Source organism: Rhinolophus sinicus, chromosome 13 (assembly GCF_057876585.1).
Source record: "Rhinolophus sinicus isolate RSI-liver-muscle chromosome 13, RSI-T2T, whole genome shotgun sequence".
Taxonomy (NCBI): Eukaryota; Metazoa; Chordata; class Mammalia; order Chiroptera; family Rhinolophidae; genus Rhinolophus; species Rhinolophus sinicus.
Genome location: NC_142513.1, coordinates 17,185,490 through 17,198,307, shown reverse-complemented (window position 1 = coordinate 17,198,307; position 12,818 = coordinate 17,185,490). Strand labels below are relative to the sequence as shown.

Genomic DNA, 12,818 nt, shown 5'->3' with positions numbered 1-12,818 from the left:
GATCCTTATCTTCCAGCTGTACTTATAAAATATAATAAGTGAAACAACAAATGGAAAAAGTAAGCAGGAAGTTAACATACACTGATGAAATTAAGATGGTAAGAAGAAGGGTATAAGTTACTGATAAAAAGCAAAGCGAAGGTTAAGCATATTTAAGATCTCATAAGATGTTAAAGATAAATCTAGAAGACGAAAAGAATAAGAAGTTGGCCGGCCCAGTGGCTCAGGCGGTTAGAGCTCCGTGCTCCTAACTCCGAAGGCTGCCGGTTCGATGCCCACATGGGCCAGTGGGCTCTCAACCACAAGGTTGCCAGTTCAATTCCTCGAGTCCCGCAAGGGATGGTGGGCTTCGCCCCCTACAACTAAAATTGAACATGGAACCTTGAGCTGAGCTGCCACTGAGCTCCCGGATGGTTCAGTTGGTTGGAGCCTGTCCTCTCAACCACAAGGTTGCCAGTTCGACTCCTGTAAGGGATGGTGGGCTGTGCCCCCTGCAACTAGCAACAGCAACTGGACCTGGAGCTGAGCTGCGCCCTCCACAACTGAAAGAACAACAACTTGAAGCTGAACAGAACCCTCCACAACTAAGATTGAAAGGACAACAACTTGACTTGGAGAAAAAGTCCTGAAAGTGCACACTGTTCTCCAATAAAGTCCTGTTCCCCTTCCCCAATAAAATATTAAAAAAAAAAAAAAAAAAGAATAAGAAGTTACCCATTCACCACCCCTTCTCCTGTTAAAACTAAAAGTTAAAGTAGCTTTAAAAACAAGTTGAAACTAAAGCATCAGTAAACCTAAAGCTCACCCCTTTTCCCAGTGCCATTACAAGTTGGCTTTCCCCTTGACTGCCTTTGTAGGCTGGGCCCTGGGCCCTGGGCACTGCTATGCAAGGTTGTCCTTTTACTGCCTCAAACTCAGCCTCTTTGAAACTCAATCTTGTTCTCCTCACCAGTTCTCCTTGATTTCCCTGCCTCTGCCTGTCAGTGGTACTGTCATTTTCCCAGTCTCCAAACTGGAAATCGTTTTGTCATCTCTCTCTCCAGTATCATACACTGGACTTTCCCCACTTGCAATGCTTCGTATTTAACACAAGAAGTATGAATTATTGCCTTCAGTTTCTTCATACTCAGATCAACCTCGTATGCTGCTGCCCAGTTTCCTCAAAACCCTTACAGCAGATGCTGCTTCTCAGCTAAAGTCCAGATTCTCGCTCTGCATTCAAGGCCTTTCACAACGCAGCCCTAATTACACCTCTCGTCACTCATTTCCAGGCCACACCTGGAGTTTTTCGTGGGCTTTTTATAGCACCTCTTTAATAGAATTTATATAGTTTGCTTATTTCCAACTTTGTTCTTTGCTTATGTTATTTCCCTTTCTTGGAATTCCTTGTCTAGCTATTTGTACTCAACTTGTCTGTCAAGTTTTCCTTGAATCTACCCACTCGTCTGTCCGTCCGTCCGTCCATCCATCCATCCATCCATCCCACCCATCCAGTGGATGGATCTACCATTTACAAAATACCTGCAAAGAACTCAAACTTTTTCCCTTTCCTTACCCAAGAAGTAGAAAGCACAAAGTGTAAGCAACTGACAAAAAAGCATCTAGACTATTTATTCATTAGGCCCTCTGCAGCCAAATCTCCTTTGGGTGCTTGTAGAAATGCAAATTCCTGGGCCCCACCCTAGCCCTACTGAATCAGAAACCCTGAGGGTAGGACTGGGAATCTTCATTTTTAAACAAATATAAGAGACTTTCACACTAAGATTTGAGAAGTACAGATTTAGACCCCAAACAATGCCAAATTAAAAAACCCAACACAGCCAATGTCTCATTTAGTCCGTTAGGCAGCAGCCTGGCTCTAGTCTGCACCAAACACATTGCTGGTTTGGAATCAGATGAGCTGAGCAGTGATCGGAGTGGGAGGATTAGGCAGTTTTTTTACTTCATTCCAAACCAGGTATTTATGGACTGCCTTTATGACTTTCTAGAGGTGTGTCTCTAATCAGATGTGGGTACACAAGTGCATTTTGAAGCTAAGTAGATAGGATGTGGGAATTATCTGTGACTTTTCTGTATCCAAACCAGTGTTTGCTGCTCACACTGAATGGGTAAAGGAACGCTCAATATTCCTTTAAAAAAGCTGCAATATTCGATGTAACATATGAGTGCTTTATTGTGAACTTGGATTTAGAGGTAGAGGGGAAAGCATATTTTTTTTGTAAAATATTTTTTTGGAAAATATTTTACGAGTTAATCAATGAAACAAATTGAAGTAGGTAATACATGCATGTTGTACAAAATTCAAAGTTCTTCACCCGGCTGCTCCCCAGCCACCCTGTTCCCCTCCCTGGAGACAATATAAGGTTGTTCTCAGTTTCTTGTTTTGTTTTTCCCAAAGACGGCTTATACATAGACAAGCCTATTGTATTTACCCTTTCTTTAAAAACACAATTACTAGTGCATTATTCACACTGTTTTGCACCCTGCTTTCGTCCCTTAACAGATCTTCGTGACCATTTCACAGCAGTACAAATAGACATTTGTTCTTTTTAACAACTGCATGTTATTCCATTATTGGAATGCTCGTAACTGATTTAACCAATCCTGTCTTGATGAACATTTAGGCTGTTTGAATTTTTGGCCATTTTTAACGGTACTTCAATGAGTATGCTTGTTACATATCTTTGTTCACATGTATGTCTGTAATATAACATCTTATAAGTGAAAATCTTGAATCAAAGGGCATGTGCATTATATATTTTGATAAGCTATTATACTCAACTGCAATTGTATCAGCTTATACTGATACCAACGGTACCTGGGGCTTGGAATTACATTTTTATAGTTCTTTTTAAAATTTACTTTCCTTTGGTAAACAGCTCATTTCATAATGTTTAGATATGTTTGTTTAGGTCTTTTGAGAAAATGTGTGGCTATTTACAATATATGGTTATATTTTTTTCAGCTAAGGAATCATATATTATACTTGATAGAAAACTATCAGACAGTGGTGATTGTTGGAGAAACGGGATGCGGGAAAAGCACGCAGATTCCACAAGTGAGTATATGTTTAAATGTCTTTGTACTTATATTTGATTGGAAGGGTTTTGTAACTTGAGAACTCTCTTTACTGTCATTTGCATTTTTAAGATCTCTCAGGAGAAATGTTCAACCCAACTAGGTATTTTTTATTAAACTTTTGGGGCTTATAATTTCTTTGATGAGTACTGAAGTACAGTCATCTTCAATTTATTATAATTCCAAAATAATAATTGAATAGCCATATTCTGAAAGGAGCAATGAGGACTCATTCAAAGAGGTGTAATGCATAGTTTCTGTCCTCAATCATAGTTGAAGAGGCGGGATAAGATGAATACCTTTTATAGTTGTAAATAAAAATGGACTATTACAGAATTATGCAGTGCTATAAAAGAAACCTCTCTTACAAGCCAAATGGTATCTGATGTGAATAAAAGTTGAAAGCAGGATCAGGGAAGGCCTTGTAAAAGAAATATTTGAAGTAGACCTTGAACAGTCAAGGGGAGCTGGCTGGGAAGATTTTCTAATCCAGTGAATATTGTGGTTAGAGATATCGGGGTAGAGAAGTGTTTGGGGGTCAATGTTAGTGGACACATGGGGTGAAGGGTGGAAAGATAGGCTGATGTCAAAGTGTGTCTTAGGAGCCTTGCCTGGGAGGGTGAAGAATGATACTTAAGTAGTCAGGGATGAGAGTCCTCGCAGGTTTTTCTTTCCTTTCTAACATAGATTTTTATTGAAGTATAAAATGCGTGCCAGAAAGTATTAATATCATAATGGTGCAGCTTGATAAACTTTAATAAGTGAATACACCTGTGTTACCAGCACCCAGAAGACCTCTTGTGTCCCCTTGTGGTCTCCTGCCCTCTCTCTCTTCCCGACCCCACAAACATATACACAGGGTAACTCTTATTCTGTCTTCCAACACCATAGATTAGCTGCCTAGTTTTGAACTTTTATAAAGAAATAATAACATAGCTTCTTTTGCCCAACCCAATAATGAGTTTAGGATGGGGCCCAGACATAGGTATTTCTTAAAAGTTCCCCCGGTGATCTAGGGGAAGGTAGAAGGGAATGACCTCATAGAGAAAGGACAGCAGAAGAAATGGTGACCTGGAGGGAAAACATATGTGGAGATGGTATGAAGATCCTGGCAAATTACTTGCTTCTTACAGAGGGACATAGGAGAAGGGCCGTGTTAAATTACTGAGAGATTATTAGTTGACAGTAATAATAAAAACAATAATAATATTAATGGTAATATTAAGAAAACAAATAATAATTATAGTAAGTACTGCATAACGTGGTCACTTTAAACACATTAATCTGTTTAGTCCTCAATGACCCTGTGAAGCAGTTACTATTATTATCTTCATTTGATAGATGAGGACACCATAGAGAGGAATGGGCGGGGGGGAAATAGAACCGAGGTAGAAGACAGGCCATGCGAGGTTAGACGATTGTAGTTTGTTTTGGAATTAGTCCGTGCGGTTATTTAGTCAGCTTAATATGACTATGTTGTGGTAACAAAGCACCTGAAAATCCCAGGGGCTTAACAGTGTTCTTTTCCTCCTACTATGTGGTCATCGGGTTGATGACCCCAGATGTGGGCTGCTTCCCGTGATCACTGGGACCCGGGATGAGGATGCAGGTCTGACCCGGGACTTGAGCATCTCGTGGGACATGGCAGAATCACGAGATGGCTCTTAAAACTTCTCACTCAAGTGGCAGGTCTGCTCACATTTCACTGGCCAAAGCAAGTCACGTGGCCAGGCCTACCAGCACTAGAGAGGCAGCGCATGTAATCTTCTCACAAGGATGGGTAGCCGATATTTGGATCCATAATACAGTACAGCACAGCGATGTGGTCATTTCCCCCGGCGAGGCTTGGCTGCCAGGGAACAGAGGGCCTGCTGCGGGGCTGCGTCCAGGGAGAGAATGGCCTGGAGGAGACAGAGAGGAGTAGGGACTGAGAAGCCAGGCTGCGCAACTGCCAGCCTACAGCAAAGAAAGGCAGTCTTTTTTGTTTTTGGACTTTTAAAAATACTTAAAGTTATTTTTGAATATTTAATAGGTTCACATGGTTTAAAATTTAAAAGACACAAAAGGACATAAAAAGAGAAAGATTTCTCTTCTGCCTTATCTTGTGATACTTCTTTTATGCACATGTAACTGATGTTACCAGTTTCTTGGATAGAGGATTTTTAAAAATTGCATTTATAGAGAAATATGTGTGTGTGTGTGTATTTTTAATATATTAATGTATATATTTCTCCCTCTTTTAAATACAAATGGTAGCATCTGTACAGCTCTAATGTACCTTGTCCTTTTTCACTTAATGTATAGATCTCTTTTTTCAGTTGCACAGATTCTAGTAGTTGCATAGATTCTGCATAATTTATTTTGCCAGTTCCCAGTTGATAGATATTTAGGTTGTGGATTTCCAGTTTTGTGTTATCACAATGATGCAATGAGTCAGTTTGCAGGTGGATCATTTTGTACACATGTGGATATACTCACAGAATAGATGCAGCAGTTATGGAGTTGCTGGGCCAAAGGGCTTATGCATGTGAATTTAATCATTTTTAAGGAACTGTATTTTCTTATAAGTACTGTGTGTTTTGAATGGGAAACAGTCATATGGTATCAAATTCGAAAAGCACAAAGGAATAAATAATAAAAAGCGACTCTCCTACGCCTTGCTGCTAAAAATGACTAAGATCATTATGGAAAATCATGTTATTGGTCCAGGTATCTGCTACCCCTCCTGTAGAAGGATTATTCCTCTTTTTCTTCACCCCTCAGTTCCTCTTCTCTGAGACAGTCACAGTTTTCAACTTCTTGTGTAACTAAATTGGAGTTATGGGCCAGGAAAATTGGAAAGGCTGAGCTCATGGCAAGGATATGGAGCAGGTATTTCCTCAACAGCTGTTTTGCTACGTTTATATGATATCTTTCCGTGGACAAATACAGCATGCTGAAGCACCAAACGCCAGTTCTGAAATTTCACAAATTGTATGTGGAACCTGGATGATATTTTTTCCTACAGCTCTGTCCAAACAATAGACTATGAAAATAAGCTCTTGACTGCTGAGGCCCACTCAGCCAGGAGGGCTCGGCCTGAGGGGGAAGGGTGAGGAGATAAAGAAAAGACACAGAGACAGGAGAGCTGGGATCGGGAGGTCCACAGTCTGTGAATGGCGGATGGCGGAGCAGTGGCACAGTCTTTATTTCATACATGGTTTATATACAGTCTTAGAACAATTGTCTATACAAGCAAGTATTAGCAGAACAAGCAAGTATCAGGAGAACATTCTGTTCTGTGTATTGGCAAGTTTGTGTGTCTGTGGTTGCATTAGTGTTATCTTGTACTTTCTGGGAAGATGCTGAGGCAAGGCTTCCCATGGATGACCTTGCAGGCTGCAAGGTCCTAGTCAGCTTACAGCCCGCTCCCTGCACTTGACTACGATTTTTATGAGCCGTTTTTTGTGGAGTTATTCTTAATCCCACTCTTTAACTAGAAGACCAGATTGGATGACCCTTAAAAAGAGTAGGGAGAACTGTAATGGAATTCAGCGATCTCCGTCCATGACATCCCACTGCCTCGTGATGTCACCACTACACCTGCTTCTGCGGTATCTTTAGATTTCCATGTGTCAGCAATCGCAAGCGTGCAGCGGAAGGCTCAGTCATAGGGGGACTGAGGAGACTGGCTTCGTGGATCGATGCTTTATTACTATGGAAATTATTTTTCTTTTGCTTAACACTACTACTAAGAGACGGCCTGCGAGTTTGCGTGTGTTACTTTGGATGGTACAATGGTGTCCTGCTTACGTGGCAAGGCTTTCATATGCTGAGCTTGAATCCCAGCTCTTAGTGTTTATCTGTGTCTTTGGACAAGTTATGTGACCTCCTTTTTTCCCTCCTCTCTAAATTGATGATGCTGTTACCTTCCTTGTAGAATTTGTTGTTACGATTAAATAAGGTTGTGCCTGAAAGGCGCTCAGCACAGTTCCTGGCGCTTAGTAATGTCCTCGATGAATCTTAGCTGTTATTCTTGTTTGGTTTTTGCATTTGTGTTGATTGGGGTGGTTGGTAGTGTTTTGTGTACATATTTAATACAAGAGAGAGAAACTTTATAGTTTTTAATCACAAAAACAGCTACATAGTAAAACACTTTGTGCTTTATAGTCATTTTCTAATATTATTTGGGCTAATTTTACACTAACAGGAAAGCTGCAAAACTAAGAGAGTTCCCTGGTACCCTCACACCACCTAGGACAGTCATGGAAGGCAGGCCGTTGCCATTCGTACCGTATTACGTAGTAGCCAGACTACAGATCTTGCTTAAATCTCATCAGTGCTCCCACTAATATTCTTCAGCACTGGGATCCAGGACCCTACATTGCATCTCGTTGTCATTTCTCTGCAGTCCTCTCCTGTCTATGAGAGCTTCTCGGTCTTTCTCCATCTTTCAATGGCCTTGACATTTTTGAAAAGTACTGGGCTTTATTGTATACAGTGTCCCTCTCAGTTTGGGTTTGTGTGATGTTTTCTCATCATTAGAATGAGCGTATGCATTTTGGGAAAGAATACCACAGAAATGATGTTTCCTTGTGCCTCCTGTCACAAGATGTTTTGCGATGTCCGGGCCTTATCACTGGTGAGATTAATCTTGATCACTTGGTTAAGGTGCCAGGTTTTGCCTAGAAATTTACTACCTTTCCCTTCGTAGTTGATAAATATCTTGGGGGAGATATTATCAGACTGCAAATACTCTGCTTCTCTTCAAACTTTTGCCTAATTGTGGCATCCCTCAATGGATCGTCTCTGCAGCAATTACTCAAGTGTTTGCCGAGGGATGATTTTCTCTTTTCCTTTTTCCTTCTACCTTTAGTAAATGGAATCTTCTGTAATGAAGAACTGTCTTTTCTCTCTCGTTTATTTATTCAATTATTTATGTATATCAGTATGGATTCAGGGATATTTGTTTTGTGTGTGTGTGTGTGTGTGTGTACATATACATATATATGTATATAACATACTGATGTCAGACAATTAAGTTCACAAATTCAGCCTAGAAAAAGTGCTACATACCTCATTGCTGAATATCATTACCGTCACCTTTGAAGTACTCCCCTTGGGAAGCTACTGTGTTTCCCCGAAAATAAGACCTAGCCGGACCATCAACTCTAATGCATGTTTTGGAGCAAAAATTAATACAAGACCCGGTATTAAATTATATTATATTGTATTATATTATATTATATTATATTATATTATATTATATTATATTATATTATATTATAAGACCAGGTCTTATATTAATATAAGACCGGGTTTTACATTAATTTTTGCTCCAAAAGACGCATTAGGCCTGATGATTCGGCTAGGTCTTATTTTCACGGAAACACGGTATGTACCGATGCCAGCGCCTAGTCCACCCTTCGAAGCAATTTTGGAACTCTTTTTCTGGAATGGCCATCAGAGCTGTTGTTGTATTACTCTTGATGTCCTGAATGTCATCAAAATGACTTCCTTTCAATATTTCCTTTATCTTTGGGTAAAGAAAGAAGTCATTGGGGGCCAGGTAAGGAGAGTAGGGAGGGTGTTCCAATATAGTTATTTGTTTAGTGGCTAAAAACTCCCTCACAGACAGTGCTGTGTGAGCTGGTGCATTGTCGTAATGCAAGAGCCATGAATTGTTGGCGAAAAGTTCAGGTCGTCTAAATTTTTCATGCAACGTTTTCAGCACTTCCAAATAGTAAACTTGGTTAACTGTTTGTCCAGTTGGTACAAATTCATAATCCCTCTGATATCAAAAAAAGGTTAGCAACAGCATTGCAACAAGTTCGCGAACTTAATTGTCAGACTATATATGTGTATATATATGTATATATATATATATATATATACACACACACACCATGAATTTATGCTCATACTTTTGATTCCAATTCAATACCATAGGGCTCATTTTTGCATTTCCTCCTCTGTACCTTTTCTCCAACAGTCAGAAACTCAGATCCTATTATCTACAATAAATTTACTTATTTGTTAAATTCTAGTATACACATAAAATAGTTTTAGAATTGCTAACCCATACCTTTGGGTATTAACTAATATTTACTAACTACATTACCGCATTCACTAACATTTACTAACTCGATTACAACATTTACTAACACTGATTCACTAGATCCCAGCATTTATGTCCAGTTCTTTCTGTCTTTAGCTTTACAGCATCCAGTCAAGGTATGGTTTTCCAGTTATTTAGGTTTGTTCTTGTCTTTTCTGCCCTCTTCAGTGTGACCATGCTCTTCATTTGTAATACAGACAGGGTCATTTGTTAGTGTTGGTATTTCCTTTTGATTTCCATCCACATCCTGGTTGGTTTTGTTCATTTTTGGGGTATTTGAAAAGTATGTGAAACATGACTGTGGTTCTAAGAGTTAGAGCTACACAGAAAGATTTACTCAAAGCATTGTCCCTCTTCGTCCCTGCTGCCCTGTTTCCATTTCTCCCTTCTCCCCATCCCTTTTCTACTGATTCTCCATAGACGACTATTCTATTTAGTTTCTGACCTATCCTTCCTTTAGTTCTTTTAAACAAATGAGCAAATAACACATGTACCAACATTTAAAAATTTTTTTCCTATTGTAGAAATAATATATATTCATTGTAAAACAAGTTAGACGTTATGAAAATCCATAACTCTGATAAACACTGTTATCCATTTTGGATTTTTACAAATGCATATAATCAAATGAATACATAAGTCAGATAAATGCTTACAATCAAATTTTTATGTGTACGAATATCAACTAATGGAATATATACATGTATATAAAATTAATTATTTCTATTTAATCTGGCTTAAATATTTTGTATGGTTGATATTTATATTGAGATGTCTCTATATATACTTTAAAATTCTTTGTTCTATAGATTTAGCACTGTTCGGAGTGATCCCTGGATAGTTTTTTATTCCTTGAGGTGGCTGTAGTACATGGAAATTTTATCAGATGGAGGAGTCAGAATGTTAAATTTATGCCTTGGTTCCTTGGATTATCACCTCTGATGTGAATTTAAACAAATCGCCTAACATTTAGAAGCCTTAGATTCTTCATTTGCAAAATAATTTCCAAAATGTCTGCTGGGACAAGAACCATCTGTTGTTTCTTTTCTCAGTGATTTTAAGACAATGTGGGGTCACCTTGGGGGAGATTATTTCTGGAGAAATGATATTGGATGTATACTTAGACGTGATTTTATTTGTAGTACCTTGCAGAAGCTGGTTGGACAGCCGAAGGAAGAGTTGTGGGAGTGACCCAGCCTCGAAGAGTGGCTGCTGTTACCGTGAGTTTCTGTTTTTTTGTTTTGTTTGTTTTTTGTTTTTTTATGTATTGCAAAGGCTCTGTCTGTGTCTTGTATTTCAGTGACTTAATTTTTTTTTTTTTCCTAAAAGTTCCAAATGAATATGATGTTGCTCCTTAAGAGTTTAATTCTTCAGTTTAAAAAGAACTATGATCTAGTTATTTTTATAAAATTGATATCCATATATTATGAATTTTTAAGTAGTAATAAAATACAGAGGAAGTCAAAACAAAACAAAAGATGAAAAACCCAGACCTCACCATCCTTCAAAAACATTGCAAACATTTGTGAACATTATTTCAAATTTCTCTTGTATGTTCACATAAAGATGAATGGTTGGTTGGATGGATAGAAACAGTTTTTTTATAAAAATGGGATCATAGATACATATTTTCTTTTTGTTGAATTGAATAAAAGAAAAAACAAGTGAAATAGAATAGGAGTAGTTACTGAACTTCAGGTAAATACTTATTTACCACAAGATAATTTATTAAAGCTTGAAAACTAAGAATAAAGACCACAAAAAACTTTAGGATGTTACTTATTTTTGAATTTATGTTATAGCTAGTTTCCTATTATAAGACTAAACTAGCACATTTATTCTTTCCACGTTTTTCCTCCCTCCATTTGTTGTAGATGCAGTTCTATAATTTTTATTTCAAGATTTATAAATTTATGTTCTTTTCTGTAATCATAACTCCCATAGGTATTTAACTTTAATTCTAGTTTAAATAGTTTTAATGTTTGTCATTAATTATTTCCATGGTTTGCCAATCTTGAATTGCTCATTACTCTTTATTAATTTTTCTGCTTGAGTACTTGTAAGGTTATTTTTGCACCAGGTTATATCTTGATGCTGGTTGTTCGGTCTCATTTTTTCTTAAATATGAAAGAACTCTTAATATTCAGGTTCAAATCTCTCTATATCAGATAGGTTTTCTTCTGTTATATCGTGGCATACTTTTCTGTTCCATTTATTTTATTCACTTTTTCTAAGAACACCAATTAAGTGTATATTAGGTTTCCTTTGTCTGTTTTTAGTATTTATTATCATCTCTAAAATCATCTATTCTTTTCCAGTTTGTTTTGTGAGATTTCTTCAAGCCTATCCACAATGTTCATGATCATTTTTAGTCAAATTTATTCTGTTTTAGTTCCCTTTTATCTCTACCTGGGTCTCATAATCACTTGTTTGAATGTTTTTCTTTTTCTTTAATAGATAGAGAAGTGAGTATTTAGAATGGGAGGAGATATTATAATACATTATACATTTTAAAAGCCAATAATACTACCGACATTTTTTTAAAATCCAGAAAAATAACATTGTGCTTTTATTAATTAACTGCTGACACCTTTCTGTAAATCTTTTTTCCTGCAATTTTTGGCTGCCTTTCCATTGATCACCTCTTCACATGACAATGATTTTCTGCTATTTTTCTAGAGAGAGAGTAGAATAGTATTTCAGTGTTACTCCTGCCTGGTTGATTCAGATTTGCTTTTTCTTATGGACACTGTGGAAAAGTTCCTTTAATTTTGTAACTGGCCATTTATAGCATTATATTCACTTTAGGGATTGTTCTCAAATTTTTGGAAAGCACCTCTAGCGTCTTTCATGTCCAGACTGGGAGATTTGGAGGACATCCGCAGGCTGGCTTCTCATCTCTGTACGTTTGAGACCTTGTTTCTCCTCGACTCTTGTTTGACTTTGCGTCTCTTCCTTTAGCTGTTTTCAGCCGAATCTCGTGATTTCTTGGCAATTGGATTTCTTTGAATTCTCCTGTTTCTTTGGATAATACTTTTAAAGTTTCTTTTTAAGCTGCCTGTTTTGCTCATGTTCCCAGTTTTCTTTCTTTCGTAGTCGGCTTTAATGTAGCGGGCTTATGTTAGTCCTTCTCATGGCTGCAGAATTGTGAGGTTGTACCGATCTGGTCCGGAGAATGCACAGCCTCTCACCAAATCGCTTCTCTTCCTTTGTGGGGGGATGAGGGTGAGGATCTGGCAGTACACTGCTTGGTGATTTGAGAGGTACTGTTATGGCTCACTATAAAATTCTCTGGGCTTCCTGATTTGGGATTTGCTGCTTGCTCCTGACCGTCTGCTCTTCTCCCTCAACTTCCCCTTCCTTGAGATTCTTTGCTTTCAAAGTGGGTCCCCCATTGAGACATTTCCTGTGTCTCCTGGGCCTGAGCACTGCTGCTGCCTGTCTTCCTAATACGAGGATTGTCAGCCATGCCTCCGAGGGGTGGGTAGCTCTTACCGGAGGGGAAGTCCGCAGCCGCTCTGAGTGTGAGGAAGAGGGGCTGCTCTTCCAGATTCAGGCCTCAGCCTATTTGGCAGCTGTCCTTCCTGGTTTTTGGTTTGGGCTCCCGTGTGTCTCCTCCTTTCATTGAAGATGGAGGTTTTAG

At 38.4% G+C, this 12,818-nt stretch overlaps 1 protein-coding gene across 1 annotated transcript in view; it reads left to right on the top strand.

Annotated features, from left to right (window-relative positions):
• Positions 1-12,818, top strand: part of DHX35 (DEAH-box helicase 35) — a 70,038-nt gene that overhangs the window by 6,922 nt on the left and 50,298 nt on the right. Inside the window, exons 3-4 of the mRNA XM_019749108.3 lie at positions 2,966-3,058; positions 10,318-10,395. Of these exons, the coding sequence (XP_019604667.2) occupies positions 2,966-3,058; positions 10,318-10,395 (171 nt within the window). The remainder of the gene's footprint in view (positions 1-2,965; positions 3,059-10,317; positions 10,396-12,818) is intronic.